A 15,665-nucleotide genomic window follows, 5' to 3' on the forward strand; every position below is an offset into this window, starting at 1 on the left:
AAGTGCTTCCTACACATCACGCACGCCTCCCTGGTTCGAACAACAAGGTAAAAGTTTACGAGATTAAAGTGACTTCTAAAGTTGCCTCAGGCTCAGCATTCGGCGGCATCAGTCAGTCACGCCGGGTCCGCAGCCGTCCAGCACCAGGGAAGGTTGACTGGATTTTTCCACCCTCCAGTTAAGCCAATCCTCACCTACCCCAGAGACCCAGCCGCAGGCTGCTCGGGAACGGCGACTGTCACCGCTGACAGAGCCGCCACCTCCACCAGACGGCGAGTCCTTCTCCTCCACGTCCCCGACAGAACGAGCCGTCAGAAGCTCCGCCAGGGGGAGCCCCCGCCAGGAACGCGGAGGAGTTTCGACCCGCTGCAGCCGCCGTAGCGGCCGACAGAGAAAACAGGAAGTAGAGTTTTGCCTTGGAGACTTCCCGTGAAAACACGACTGTTCTTAAGTGGAGGCCTGAGTAGGCTGCGGTAACTCCTGGACCAGAAGTTCCTTCCGAACCATGGCGGAATACTCTTATGTGAAGTCCACCAAACTCGTGCTCAAGGGGACGAAGGCCAAGAGGTGAGGCGCAGCGCGGGGGCCGCCTCAGGGCTGCCCCGCGGGTCCCGTGGGAGGGCTGTCCCGCGTGGACCGAGGCCGTGCCTCAGGGCTGCCCCGTGGGAGGGCTATCCCGCGTGGACCGAGGCCGTGCTTCAGGGCTGCCCCGCGGGTCCCGTGGGAGGGCTGTCCCGCGTGGACCGAGGCCGTGCCTCAGGGCTGCCCCGTGGGAGGGCTATCCCGCGTGGACCGAGGCCGTGCTTCAGGGCTGCCCCGCGGGTCCCGTGGGAGGGCTGTCCCGCGTGGCCCGAGGCCGTGCTTCAGGGCTGCCCCGCGGGTCCCGTGGGTGGGCTGTGTCGCTTGGACCGAGGCCGTGCTTCAGGGCTGCCCCGCGGGTCCCGTGGGAGGGCTGTCCCGCGTGGACCGAGGCCGTGCCTCAGGGCGCCGGCTGCTGCAAGGCCGGAGGGGCGGCCGAGGCCCTGAATCTCAGAGGGAGGCAGGTCTTCCCCCTCCCGGCGGGGGCTTGACGGATTGGAATGACTGTCCCTGTCGGGATTTATTTTCACCGTTCTTCCTAAGATGAGTAGCTGCTGGGTAACTGTCTTCCTGACAATACACTGGGTGGAACTGGGAGGGAAGGATACAGCCTCACGTCCCACTGCTGGCCTCGTTTACCAGGAGCTCGTGCTCGCCTGGGCTGTAAATAATGAGATGGAGTGTAAATGATAAGAAGCATTGAATGAGAGGACACGTGCGGTCCACAGAGCCAGATGTCAGAAGTCAGGGAAGTGATGGGTGAGCATCGGCTGTTCACCTTGTGAACACGCACGGCTGTCCGAGGTTGGCCATTCTAACCCCGGTTGGACGGGTACAGCCGGCCACGGAGATCCACAGAGTTTGTGTGTGATTTGAGGTAAAACGGTAGGAAAATGTTTAGGAGCAAGGTGAAGCCATAGCCTTTGAGGAACCTGCCTCAGGGACTGGTGTCATGAAGAACTTGTCCTGAATAAATGAAACTTTTGCTGTCTACATTTGCTGGGAAGAAGGGAAAGTTCGTTTTTGAAAACTTACTTTATGAATAAAAGACAAACAAATATGTCTTAAAGTTGCTGTGATTACTGATCAAAGCGGGGGTGTGTTACTGTCTGTGTTTCGAGTACTGTTCTAAACACTTGTATATTAGCTTTTTTCTAGAATCACCGTTGGAATCTGTTTTACCATTATTGAGATATAACTCATATACCAAAAAAAATTCACTCTTAAAGTATAATGTTTAATACTCTATAGTGTATTTGTAAGATTCATTGCAGTATAGTTTTTCAACATTTTCATCACCCCAAAGGAAACCATCTAGCCATCAGGTAGTCCCACTCTCCTCTTCTCTGCCTTCCTGGAAAACCTGTCATCTGCTTTCTGTTGATTGTGATTTACCTCTTCTGAGTATTTTGTGTAAATGGACACATACACCATATGGACTGGTCTCTGGCTTCTTTTACATAGTGGGATTTTTCTTGAGGTCCATGCATAGATTGGCTCCTGTCATTATATAGCATAATAATACTCTTATATGATTATAACACATTTTGTTTCTCCACTAGCTGTTTCTACTCTGGCTGTTATGGATAATGCTGGTGTGAATATTCTTATGGAGTGTTCATATGGACATAGTTTCATTTCCCTTGGGTATTTATACCTAGGTTTGAAATTGGTGGGTTCTGTGATAACTTCGTGTTTAAACTTCTTGAGAAACCGCAGACTATTTTTCAAAAAGGGTGTGCCATTTGAAATTCAATTTAGCAATGTAGGAAAGTACATTTTAACACTTAATCCTTTAACTCTAGCCTAAAGAACTGGACTAAGTTAAACCCGTTTTATAGAAAGATAAGTAAACTGACTCACAGATGACAAGACTCTCCCAAAAATCACAGAGCTAAGAATTGACTGATAGGATTTAAAGGCATGCAGTCTGGCTTCAGGCTCTCAGCCGCCTGTGACAGTTTCCACAGGCCCAGAAGCGACCTCTTAGTACCACGGAAGTGTATGTCTATGTGAATTCATAATTTGTAAATCAACACATAGTATAAAGGCTTCATCTAGGTTTCTATCTTGTGATATTAAACACATATTATATGTATAAGCTGATTCAGATAAATTATCTCCTGTAGTAAGAAGAAAAAGAACAAAGATAAGAAGAGAAAGAGAGAAGAGGATGAAGAAACTCAGCTTGACATCGTTGGTGAGTCAGTTCAGTACCTTATTCTGTACTTAATTAACATTTTAATCAACAGGAGTATCTTCCTAGTTAGGAATTCATGACCTATTCTTACTTGCCTTGAAATTTACAAGAGCAAACATTTGGCACAACAATTAAGATGCCACTTAGGACACCTGCATGCCTTATTGGAATACCTGGGTCCAAGTGCCAGCATGGCTGATTCTTAGATCGCCTGATCTTCTTCCTGCATTTCCCTATCTCTGCACTCTTTCAAATAAATAGGTAAACCTTGAAGGAACAAGAGGTTTCCTTTCTCGTTAAAAATAAGTACTTATGTTTATATATGTACACATATACACAGATACAGACACACCCATAAACACATACACTTATGTATCAATTTTGTCAACTCCATAATATGAGAGAATCAGTGAGGTTAAAGAGAATGAAACAAGCTTCCTTTTCCAGTGAAGACAGAGCAGCTGTTTCTCATCTTGGAAATCTGTCGCTGTTACTGCAGCAGAGGGAGGGAGATTGGGAAGAGATCTTCCATCCACTAGTTCACTCCCCATGTTGCTGCTGCAGCCAAGTTTACATCAGACCAAAGCCAAAATCCTGAACTCCATCCAGACCGCCCGTGGGAATGGCAGACACACAGGTATACAGGGTATACAGGAAGATTCATGTAAAGCTGGTGAAATCTAATTGGGATTCATGAATTATATCAGTGTTAAATTTTTGTCAGTCATTGTATCCTAGTTATGAAAGATGTATTGAGAGAAAGTTAAAAAAAAAGTATAAGATTTCTCTGTATTACTGTTTGTAGTTGCAGCATAAAGTTTTTTTTAAAATGTTATGACAATAACAAAAAACCTGTATCAAATCTAAAATATAAAGGTTATTTATCAATTTTATTTTTTAGGAATTTGGTGGACAGTAGCAAACTTTGGTGACATTTCAGGAACCATAGCGATTGAAATGGATAAAGGAACATATATCCATGCACTTGACAATGGTCTTTTTACTCTGGGAGCTCCACATAAAGAAGGTTTGTGTCTGGTTGAAGGAGTGGAATGGAAAAATTCTTTAAAAGTACATATTTTGATATTCATGCACTGAGGCCTAATTCTAACTAGTCAAGCATGATCCAAAGTAATGGAGGCCTGTCACTGGACTCCTCCATTTTTTTTCCCCTCATTTTTACCTACTGTTGGCAGCTGTTCTTTCCAGTTTCGCACTTGAAAATATTCTGCATAGCTCCAGAGGAGAATCTGTGGAAATTAAAAACAACATGAACAGCTTAAATAGTAAGTTAAAAGAAAGAGAAAACCTGGTTGAGTTAAAAGTTTGAAATTTTTTTTTTTTTACAAAACTAACCTGGCATTATAGTTAACAGTTGAAAGTGTTCTCATTCTGTTTAGTCCATCAAAGAAAGCATTAATGAGGTATAAAATAATTTAAAGTAAGTAGCAGTATCACTTTGGCCAAAATGGTTATCCCTTCAATAAATGAAAGCATTTACTGTTTTAAGTATTCTGTGCTTCCACTATATTTTTTTTATGTACTGTATTTTAAAACCAAAGAGTAAATAGCTTAGAAATGATTAAATAAACATCTTGTGGGCCTCTTATAATGTAACTTAACACAGTAGTTATAAGGTAAAACAGATCTTGTTACTGTGGATACCTTACTATTTCAGTGAGTCCATATGTCTTAATGTTCTCACATTTAATTTTAGAATTAAAAAGGTGCATTTTTAGAAGACAGAGTGTGTCTACATATATATGTGAGCAATTAACAAATTTATTTCAGTGTTTTGCTTTGTTTTTTTCCCTGTAGTTGATGAGGGCCCTAGTCCTCCAGAGCAGTTTACTGCCGTCAAGTTGTCTGATTCCAGGTATGTTTGAGTGGAACTGTACTAAATAACCTAAGTAACATTATATTTATTAATTTAGCTTCATTCCTTAAAAAAAATTCCTGTATCTACATAAATAAAGAAGTAAATTTTGTGCCATTTCAAATATATAACATTATGTATGTACCCAGCAAATACTGAAGTATATAGATTGGGTTTATAATAACTATGTTTTTAGAACAGAATTAAAATTCCATATAAAGTGTAAATCTTGATTCTTACCAATATGTGATACTAGGCTGTAAATATATATTTGTAAATTTTTTAAATGAAGATTAGTAGTGTCAGAGATCAGATAATATAGATTTGAAGGTCATGTAAAAAACAAACATAAGACAAAATCTGTGATACGTAAGGGTACTTCAGAAAGGTCATGAAAAATAAATGCATTGTGGTGCAACAAATGTTTGAAATACATACATTTAGAAAGTTCACAGAAAGTGCATAATATGAAGAAGCTATTCATGGATTTCAAAAGTTGTTGCACCTGAATAAACTTACCTTTGAATCCCATTTATGCAGAGACTTCTATAAACTGTACTGACAAGATATGTAAATAAAAGGATTAATAAAAGGAATAAAAGCCATGTAAATAAAAGGATTAATAAAAGGAATAAAATTAATATGTAAATAAAAGGATTAATAAAAGGAATAAAAGCCATGCAGATATTGTGCATGGCTGTAGAACATCCCACATTGGAGTGTTTTGATTGGAGTCTTGGCTCCTCTTTCCACTCCATCCTCCTGCTAATGCATAGGGAGACAGCAAGTGATGGCTGAAGTCCTTAGATGTCTGTCCCCCTCCCCCATTGACCTCTGGGCTCCTGCCTCTACTTTGGCTCAGCCCTGATTGTTGAAGGCATTTGAAGAGTGAGCCAGTGGTTGGAAGATCTCTAACTGGTGTTTTCTGTACTTTTCACGTAAATAAAAAGAAATAAAAATTTTTTAAAGAATATTGTTAGAGCCAGCAAATAATGTAATGTAATAATAAAGAACAAAAGAATATTTTACTATTTTTATGATCATTTTAGAACCAGACATTTTGCATTCTCACAATGCAGAATGATACTTTGTTTGGTAGATTAAGAAAATTAATATAGAATATGTTGTTTCACTATTCTAATGATTGGTTATATCAACACATTAATCATTAGTGTTATATTACCATTAACCAATGAGTATATTAAGTCAGTTCAGACATCACAGAATTTTGTTACAATAAAATATTAGAAACATTCTTGTTGTAATCACAGATATTTACTTTGTACTTAATTTGAAAGTCTCAAGTATACTAAAAGACTTCAAAAATAAAGAGGAAGGTCAGTTGATTAAAACTTCTTTTTAAGAAAAATGTAAAAACAAATATACAAGTGAGGGAAATACTTAGGACAATCTTTTTTTTTAAAGATTTATTTTTATTATTTTTTTATTGGAAAGGCGGATATACAGAGAGGAGAGACAGGAAGATCTTCCGTCCAATGATTCACTCCCCAAGCGAGCACAATGGCCAATGCTATGCCAATCCAAAGGCAGGAGCCTCTTCCGGGTCTCCCACGCTGGTGCAAGGTCCCAAAGCTTTGGGCTGTCCTCAACCGGTGCCCATATGGGATCCCGGGCGTGCAAGGCGAGGACCTTAACCTCTGCGCCACCACGCCGGGCCCAATACTTAGGACAATCTTAAAAGGCATTGAGTTCTTACTCTGAATGCACAGGATACATTTTGCTATTGTTTCAATAGGAAAACAGTAAACAGTATGATGGACAAACAACATAACCAGGATTTTTAAATTAAAAAGGAAAATGAATCATTCACACAAGATTAAAATGCAAATAAAATCTTAAAATGCAAATAAATAAAATCTCATGCTTTTTTTAAGCCATGTTTTCCAAATCTGTGATTAAAGAAGATACTAATATGACATGAGAATATAAGTTGACACATTTTTTTCTGGACAGCCCTTTGACAACATAATATGAACATTAATGTTGACACACTTCAACAACTGATTTGTAGGGATGGACTTTTAATACAGTGCTTAAGATGCCACTTGGGACAGCTGTGGGCCATATTGGAGTGCCTGGGTTCTAGTCCCGACTCCAGTCTGATTCCAATTCCTGGTAATAATATACATCATGAGTGGCAGCAGTGATGACTCAAGTGCCTGGCTTCTTGCCGCAATAATTGGACACCCAGGTTGAGTTCCAGGCTGATCTGAGCCTGGGCCAGCCTTAAGCATTTGAGACTTGTACCAGCAGATGGAAGATCTCTTTCCATCCATCTGTATTTCAAATAGCTAAAACTGAGTAGAAATTTTAAGTCCTTTTTGATGAACCTCTTCTAAGGATAACTCAGTGATTTTACACATAGAGGTAATATCCATAGGACTACTGATAATATACAAAATTCTAACATAACTTTAATGGAGCAGCTATGAATAGTATATTTGAAGAATAATGAAATTGGAAACTGTTTGCTTTGTAATATGCAACACGTTATGTAATGCTTATATTAGAAACCAGAAAATGCCATTCATACATAGAACTACACTATGTAATGTAGCAGCAGCTAGTCACCTACAGCTTTTGAACACTGGAATATGTCTAATTTGATTTTATACATTTTTGCACAAATATATGCACACTGTTTTGCTGTTTTGTTTCTCTGAGTTTTTAACATTTGTCTCTTTTATTGAAGAATTGCCCTGAAATCTGGCTATGGAAAGTATCTTGGCATAAATTCAGATGGACTTGTTGTTGGGCGTTCAGATGCCATTGGACCAAGAGAACAATGGGAACCAGTCTTTCAAGATGTAAGTTCTGTAATTGTTTATGAGAGCTTCCTCCTCCTCTCAGTAGAAGTCTTTGTGAAAGCATGTTTACTAAAAAAAAAAAAAAAAAAAGTAAAAAGGATAACTGTTATACATTAAATTGGCAAAATTCACTGATTTTCTAACCTTAAAATCATCTCACCAACAGTGCAGCAAAATTTACAATAGTGCTTTTTCCCACCATTTTTTCTATACCCCCTTGGTGTAAACATGTGATTCTTTTCTTTTTTTTTTTTTTAAAGAACCAAGATTCTAGATGTTAGCTAGTTTCAAGCCTCAAGTTAAAAAAGATCTAACAGCAATCATCAGTTCTTTCGTAAGTATTAGTACCGTGTTAAGGAAGCAATGGAATAGGCTAGGCCAAGTTGTGACAGTTTCTGCTTAAAGTAGTAAATGATGAGAATGGTGTGTTGAAATAAATCTATTCTGTAAAAGCACGTCAGGTTGGGGCCAGCGCTGTGGCATAGAACATGAATTTATATGGACACTAGTTTGAGTTCTGAGTGTTCCACTTCCTGTTCTGCTCTCTGCTAACAGACCAAGGGAAACAGCAGAAGATGGGCCAGGTCTTTGGGTACCTACACTCACTTGAGAGACCCGTAAGAAGCAGTTCCCGGCTCCAGATTGCCCCAGCTTTGACCAGTGCAGCCATCTTTCTCTCTTTCTCCTTCTCCCTCTGGAACTCTGAATTTCAAATAAAAATAAATACATCTTTGGTTTTTAAAAAAATGTCATAAAGAAGCTCCAAGAGAAAAGCAAATAGTATACAAAAAGATAATTTGAGTATAAACACAAGAATGAGGAGCCAAGGCCGTGTCATAGTAAACAGCCTCTGCCTGTAGCACAGGCATCCCATGTGGGTGCCAGTTCCTGTCCTAGCTGCTCTGTTTCCAATCCAGCTCCCTGCTTACAGATTGGGAAAGCAGTGGAGGATGGCTCAAGTCCTTGGGTCCCTATACCATGCAGGAGACCCAGAAGAAGCTCCAGGCTACTGACTTCAGATCAACTTAGCTCCAACTGTTGCAGTCATTGAGGAAGTGACCCAGTGAATCAGTCTCTCTCTCTCTCTCTCTGTCTGTGTGTATCTTCTACTGTCTGTAACTCTGCCTTTCAAATAAAAATGTTGAATAAGAAATGAAAATAGTATGTTGATTTTTGATAATGTTAGTAAGTAAGCAATTCCGTCCTATGGCTGTTATGTTAAGACTACTGCTGCAGGATTCAAAATCTTCATTTTCTCTTTTTTTAAGCAATAGACTTAACAAAATATCCAGGAGCAAAATAGTAGGGAATAACAGCTAATTTATCTAAAAACTTATGGTTTATTCTATAGTTGTCCTTATAGCTCTTTTGTTTTTTGTTTTAGGGGAAAATGGCTTTATTGGCCTCAAACAGCTGCTTTATTAGATGCAATGAAGCAGGTGATATAGAAGCAAAAAGTAAAACAGCTGGGGAAGAAGAAATGATAAAGGTACTCATGATATTTTACTATATCTCTTTAAAATATCCAGTAGTCATGTACTATCTCTAAAGATTTCATTAGTCACTTCTTACAATACAGAATTCCAGATAGACTTCCAGATAGGCTGGTTTGCACACAGTGTTCAAGAAATGACTGCGTTCATGAACTACCTTAACTGTGCGCCCCACGTGTTTTTATCTTTTCCTAAGCAGTACTGCTTGCTTTTAAGTCTGTGTTGTTTTGTTTGCCTGAATTTTAAATTTTAATTGAGGTAGATAGTTTGTTCACATGGCATAAATATTTTACATACAGATACACAATGATGTGAGTACATCTGCCATCCACCTGTTCACCCATCCTCCATCTGTCCTGTCCATATCCATCCTCTTATTTTTTTGTATAGCTTTCTTTCTGTACCTAAGAATATAATTTTCTACTTTTTTACACTAATGGTAATCTCTTATACCTATGTTTCTATATTCTGTCTATATTGTTCCCTTAATAGTATATCTTGGGGATTTTCCGCCTTGTCAATATAAGTAGAAAGTTTGATTTTTCACTCTCCAGTGCATAGCTGCCTCCTATCCCATTTTAGATGTGTACCGTAAATTAATTTCTGTCCATGGAAATGTACATTATTTCCAGGCTTTTTCTTCCAAATAGTGCTGCGGAATATTGAACGTGACATTGCTTTGTCAGCATGTAAATATATGTAGAGATGGAAGCTGACTATCAGACTCAAGGGGAATATGCATTCCTGATTTGTTTGAGACTGCCAGTATATCATCCGTAGAAATTATACTGAGCTATACTCCAACCAGTGTGTAGAAGAAGGTTGGTTACTAGGTTGTTATGCTTTCTTTAATATTTAAGCATACACATATAAAGCATAAATGTCATAATTATAAAAAAAAAAAAAACATGAAGTCATAATAGTACTTGTACAGCTCTAGAAGTAACCAGGAGGCAGCTGGAGTCAAGAGTCAGCCAGGAATCACACCCTGGAGTGAGTGTGGGGGTGTGGGCATGTCATCACAGGCAAACACCCACTCCCTGTTGTACATGTTTCCATTTAAAACTACTTTATTGCTGAAAATCCCTAATAATCTTCTGAGCTGTTAAAAAAAAATGGCACATTATTAATAGATCTGCTCAACAGAGGGTTCTTAGAATCCTTCAGCTTGTAAAAAACACCTTGTTTAGAGCCCAGCGAGGTGACCTAGCAGTTAAACTCCTTGTCTTGAATGCGCCAGTATCCCATATGGGTGCCGGTTCTAATCCAGGTGGCCCTGCTTCCCATCCAGTTCCCAGCGTGTGGCCTGGGAAAGTAGTAGAAGATGGCCCAGAGCCTTGGGTCTCTGCACCCATGTGAGAGACCCAGAAGAGCTGGCTCCTGGCTTCTGATCAGCGCAGCACCAGTCATTGAGGTCACTTGGGGAGTGAATCATCGGATGGAAGATCTTTCTCTCTGTCTCTCTTCCTCTCGGTGTATCTGACTTTGCAATAAAAATAAATAAATCTTTAAAAAAAACATTGTTTAAGGAGTACAATAAAACATATGCCTGAAGTTCTTATTCATATAAATTATGCATTAATAGGAGCAAAACCATGTATCCAGAACATAGATTTTTCTGATTATTTTCCTCTTTTTTGCATAAGAAATCACCTAGAATGATTAGTATAATAAGTAATGTCAGGACGGGAGAGCAAAAGTATTTAACTTTTGAGTTCTTTCTGTTTAGATCAGGTCCTGTGCTGAAAGGGAAACCAAGAAAAAAGATGACATCCCAGAAGAAGATAAAGGCAATGTGAAACAGTGTGAAATCAATTATGTGTACGTATTCTCCTGTTAGATTTACAGATTTGGCAGTGAAGAGCATCTCAAAGCTCCTGTAATACAATCTACTAGGAAGACCGGAAGAGGCAGCAAAATGCAGGTTTAAGGACGGAGTTCTGAGCCAAATGTCTTGCTTTTCTCATGACTCAGTGTTCCTAATGCTGTGGTCACCTGGGTCAGTCAGTTCTCATTGTTCATCCAGCGAATGGATATGAGGCAGAGCAAATGCTGCTGCGTGGGCTGGCCATGGTGCCTGCAGCCCATGTGCCCCGAGGATACGTGGGATTTGTAGAGCTGCACAAACAATAGCCCTCTGAAGTGGCATCACACAGAGCATCTGTGTCATGAAGAAGCTTTAGGTTATAACTACATTTTTTAAATAAGTGAAAAGAATAACATTTGCAAATTCATCAATAAATGTGTATTAAAATTTGAGCCCTTTCTCAATGAAGACATTTTCTTTACAGAAAGAAATTTCAGAGCTTTCAAGACCACAAACTTAAAATAAGCAAAGAAGATAGTAAAATTCTCAAGAAAGCTCGGAAAGATGGATTTTTACATGAAACACTTCTGGACAGGTAGTTTTATATTTACTAATTTCCAACTGTCTTAATTACCCAATAGAATTGGCATGTAAAAATTCTTTTACTCAGATTATTCTGAATGTCAGGTTTTTTTGTCTAATTTATACTGTTTGTATATATAGTAATATTACCTAGAGAAGAAATGATGATTCTGGGAAATGGTTATCAAAAAAAGATTACCTAAAATCTATAACTAGGGTCTGTGTGCTTATATAATTTATTATAAGAAATCCAGTTTGGGGCCTGGCACAGTAACCTAGAGGCTAAATCCTTGCCTTGTATGCTCCAGGATCCTGTGTAGGCACTGGTTCATTTCCCGACTGCCCCACTCTCCATCCCTGCTTGTGACCTGGGAAAGCAGTAAAGGGTGGCCCAAAGCCTTGGGACCCCGCTCTCACATGAGAGAAGCTCGTGGCTTCGGATTGGCTCAGCTCCAACCGTTGTGGCCACTTGGAGAGTGTACCAGCAGACAGAAGATCTTTGTCTCTCTTCTGTCTATAAACATGCCTAATCTTTTTTGAAAAAAATACACTTAAAAGCAGAAGTAATTAAAATTGCTTTTGTGAATTGAAAAAGCCCTAGAAACCTTTGATAAATGCTGGAAAATAACTTAGGAATTTAGACTCCATGTTGTATGGAAACAAAGTTGAAATTTAAATTGTTAATAAAATGTCTGAGTATGTTTTAGTAAGACAACCAAAATTGATCATACAGTTTCTAAGCGTGAGTTTCATATGTAATAGCATGTGACTATATGTGAGTAACGTTTTTGTACTTTGATTGGTTTTTTTGTCTCTTTACACTGTTTTTATTTTTCTTTTTACACAGGAGAGCCAAATTGAAAGCTGATAGATACTGCAAATGACCAGAATTTTTGTTTCTGTCTTATGTTTTGGTTTTTCTGAATAAAATAGTCGCTGAGTAGTTTCACAGATTGTGTAAGTATCGATGGCTTTATTGAACTAAGATTCATTAGGTTTATTCAAGATTTTTTTTTATGAATGTACTTTTGGTTAATTGTAGTGTTTCTCATGGAGGGGAACCTTAGGATCCACAAGGTACTACGGAATGTAGGCATTTTTGTTGTTGTTTCCTGCGTTTCCCATCCTGAAGTATCAAAATCTGATGTTTCGGACCTGGTGTGGTGGCCTAGCTAATGAAGTGCTCGCCTTGCGTGTGTCAGAATCCCATATGGGTATGGTTCTAATCCCAGCAGCCCCATTTCCCATCCATCTCCCTGCTTGTGGCCTGGTAGGGCAGTCAGGATGGCCCAAGGCCTTGGGACCCTGCACCCACGTGGGAGACCCAGAAGAGGCTCCTGGCTTTGGATCAGCTCAGCTCTGGCTGTTGTGGTAACTTGGAGAGTGAATCATCAGATGGAAAATCTCTCCTCCTCTCTATATATCTAACTTTGCTCCAGTGCCGATCCAGCTCCCTGCTAAAGTGCATGGGAAAGCAGTGAAACGTGGCCCAAGTCCTTGGGGCCCTGCACCAACGTTTAAGATCCAAATGGAATTCCTGGCTCCTGGCTTCATCTTTGCCTTGCCCCAGCTAATGCAGTTATTTGGAAAGTGAACCAGTGGAAGAAAGATTCTCTCTCTCCCAGTAACTGTTTAAAATACATAAATCTGTAAGAGAGAGAGAAAGAGATTGGATCTAGCTTTCAATCACTAGAGGGTACCTGTAATCTGAGCCTGCTGGCCTATGCCAGCCTACACATTTTAATATAGGGTATTCCTAGAGTCCTGTCCATCTCACTCACTCCCATGTTTTCCCTAGTTCCTGAACAGAAGTAGGAATCCTGATGAAAGATGTATTTTTTTTTAAATGCATACCTGTTCTCATGGAGTTTATATACCAGTGAAGGGGCACAACAAGTGCTGATAAGAATAGGTGGAAGCTCCCCCCTGTTTCTGCCATTGCACTTACAATCCCTGCTGGAATGCCGATGTTATTGTAGAAGATAGGCAGAAGCTAAGAAAGACTCACCCAAATATCATTGGTCCACATTATTCCAGCCTGAACACAAGGTTAGCATGACAACTGAAATCAAGAGTCACTCTGGCTAAACATCCCAGATTGACCAGTCTAGTACCGTTAACAAGAATAAGATTACATCAGACAAAAAGCTACCAAGAGAAAGATCCAACCTGTTTTCCCTTAATATTTTTCAGAGTAGGAAATTTCAGCTTCCCTGGCTCAACTTTTGCCACAACTGCTGCACACATCTGGTAGTTTTGTTTTTGTTTTAAACTTCTAGTAGTTTCTGCTGTTACTTTTATAGTTTCTTTTTCTCTGCTGTATTTTCTCATTCAATTTGAGGTAGTTATTTGTAAATATGTTTGGGTGATACATTTGATTGCTGGTCAGGATGTCACTTGGGACACCTAAATCCACTATCAGAGCGCCAGGGTTCAAGTGCCAGCTCTGCTTCTGTACCAGTTTCCTGTTAGTATGTATTCTGGGAAAGAGTAGGTGATAACCCAAGTGCGTAGGTCCCTGCCACTTTTTTATTTTAACATTTTTTTTAAAAGCAGATATACACAGACAAGGAGGAACAGAAAGTTCTTCTGTCCACTGGTTAACTCCCCAGGTGACCTCACCAGCTAGAGCTGAACTGATCCAAAGCCAGGAACCAGGAGCTTCTTCCAGGTCCCTCACACGGGTGCAGGATTCCAAGGCTTTGGGCCATCCTCAGCTGTTTTCCCAGGCCACAAGCATGGAGCTGGATGGCAAATAGAGCAACCGGGATACAAACTGGTACCATATGGGTTCCTGGTGGATGCAAGGCGAGGATTTAGCCACTAGGCTAAGGCGCCAGCCCCATTCCCTGCCACTAACATGGAAGATCCAGATTTGAGTTCCTCATCCCTGGCTGTTACTAGCATTTCAGGAGTCACTGGCAGAAGGAAGGCCTTTATCTGTCTCTGCTTTTTAATTAAAATGAAAACAAATGTATATGTTTTTTAATTTATGTCTACTAATTCCAAAATCTGGGTCCTTTTGGGCTCTAGTCTCCATTGTCTTTTCTTCTGATGTTTCTTCTGAGTCTGAAAATTGGTTTATATCCTAAACATTATAGACGCTGTTCATTTTATTCCTCAGAAGAGTGTTGGTTTTTTGTGGACCTCAAAATAAGTTCATTCTCTTTGCATTGGCCCGCAAGTGAAATCTCTCTTTAATTCTTGTGCTATTTGGCTCTTGAAGTCAGACCCAAGCAAATGAGGCTCAGGGATCGGTGTGAGCACTGGGTAGTGTGGCTTCCCTCTTGTGGCTGCTGTCTGCCGAGGATTTCTCCCTCACTATGCAGATTCTGTTGATTCTGAATTTTGTCCTGTGATTGCTCAACTAGGAGAAGCCAAGAAGTGGTTCCTTGCCCTTCTCCTCCCCAAGTTGAGGACCTGAACATTAAGCCTCTTGACATCCTAAATAAGGAAGTAAAGAAGGAAACCGTTGAACTAAATGAATACAGCCATACATCAAAAAATAGGCCTACTTTTACAAGGCAGTTCATCAAACTTGCTGACTCTGTAGCTGCCCCAAAACAGTGTGAAGTTCCCAAGTCAGCGCTGGTGTAGATTTAATCACTTCATGGATTCAACTCACTCTTGTAGGACACTGTGTATAAACTCTTGAGAAACAAGACCATATTAAAATATGCTAGTCGAATGCCATATTCTGTTAGACAAATTACCATGAAATGATTTTCATACTGGATTAAAAAACACCAAAAATTGTTTTCCTTTCATGATCTCATTCTTTTATGGTATTGTCATTGTGCTACTCTGAGAAATACAATGTAGACAAGCTCAGCTATAATTATTTTAGGCTTACAAATGTGAAACCCATTTCATTTTACAGAAAGTTTAAAATAAAATGAGACAGATTATTTTATACATGTTTGGCCCCTTTCCTCACCTCATTTGGAATTTTAGTTTCTTTAAAAGTAAGTTTTTCTGACCCAGCGCAATAGCCTTGCTGCTAAAGTCCTCACCTTGCATGCACCGGGGTCCCCTATGGGTGTCAGTACTAATCCCAGAGGCCCTGCTTCCCATCCAGCTCCCTGCTTGTGGCCTGGGAAAGCAGTCAAGGATGGCCCAAAGCCTTGGGACCCTGCACCTGTGTGGGAGACCTGGAAGAGCTCCTGGATCCTGTCTTCAGATCACACAACCTCGGCCATGGCGGCCAGTTAAGGAGTGAATCATCAGACGGAGGATCTTCCTCTCTGTCTCTTCTGTCTGTATATCTGACTTTCCAATAAAAATTAAATAAATAATAAAT

General features: G+C 40.1%; 1 protein-coding gene across 1 annotated transcript; it reads left to right on the forward strand.

Annotated features, from left to right (window-relative positions):
- The first annotated feature begins 383 nt into the window (after window positions 1-383).
- Window positions 384-12,314, forward strand: FRG1 (FSHD region gene 1). Its single transcript, XM_040965987.1, has 9 exons — window positions 384-567; window positions 2,709-2,779; window positions 3,681-3,806; window positions 4,598-4,655; window positions 7,369-7,483; window positions 8,868-8,972; window positions 10,706-10,797; window positions 11,268-11,378; window positions 12,213-12,314. Exons 1-9 carry the CDS (start codon window positions 506-508, stop codon window positions 12,247-12,249), a joined length of 777 nt encoding a protein of 258 aa, XP_040821921.1. The 5' UTR covers window positions 384-505; the 3' UTR covers window positions 12,250-12,314.
- The last annotated feature ends 3,351 nt before the right edge of the window (window positions 12,315-15,665 follow it).

Source organism: Ochotona curzoniae, unplaced genomic scaffold, assembly GCF_017591425.1.
Source record: "Ochotona curzoniae isolate NIBS_2020 unplaced genomic scaffold, NIBS_Ocur_1.0 scaffold_4505, whole genome shotgun sequence".
Classification (NCBI taxonomy): Eukaryota; Metazoa; Chordata; class Mammalia; order Lagomorpha; family Ochotonidae; genus Ochotona; species Ochotona curzoniae.

Coding starts and splice junctions, on each gene's coding strand:
- FRG1 (XM_040965987.1), top strand. CDS start 506: ATGGCGGAATACTCTTATGTGAAGTCCACCAAACTCGTGCTCAAGGGG. Junction 4,656..7,368: donor GTCAAGTTGTCTGATTCCAG/GTATGTTTGAGT, acceptor CTTTTATTGAAG/AATTGCCCTGAAATCTGGCT. Junction 11,379..12,212: donor CATGAAACACTTCTGGACAG/GTAGTTTTATAT, acceptor CTTTTTACACAG/GAGAGCCAAATTGAAAGCTG.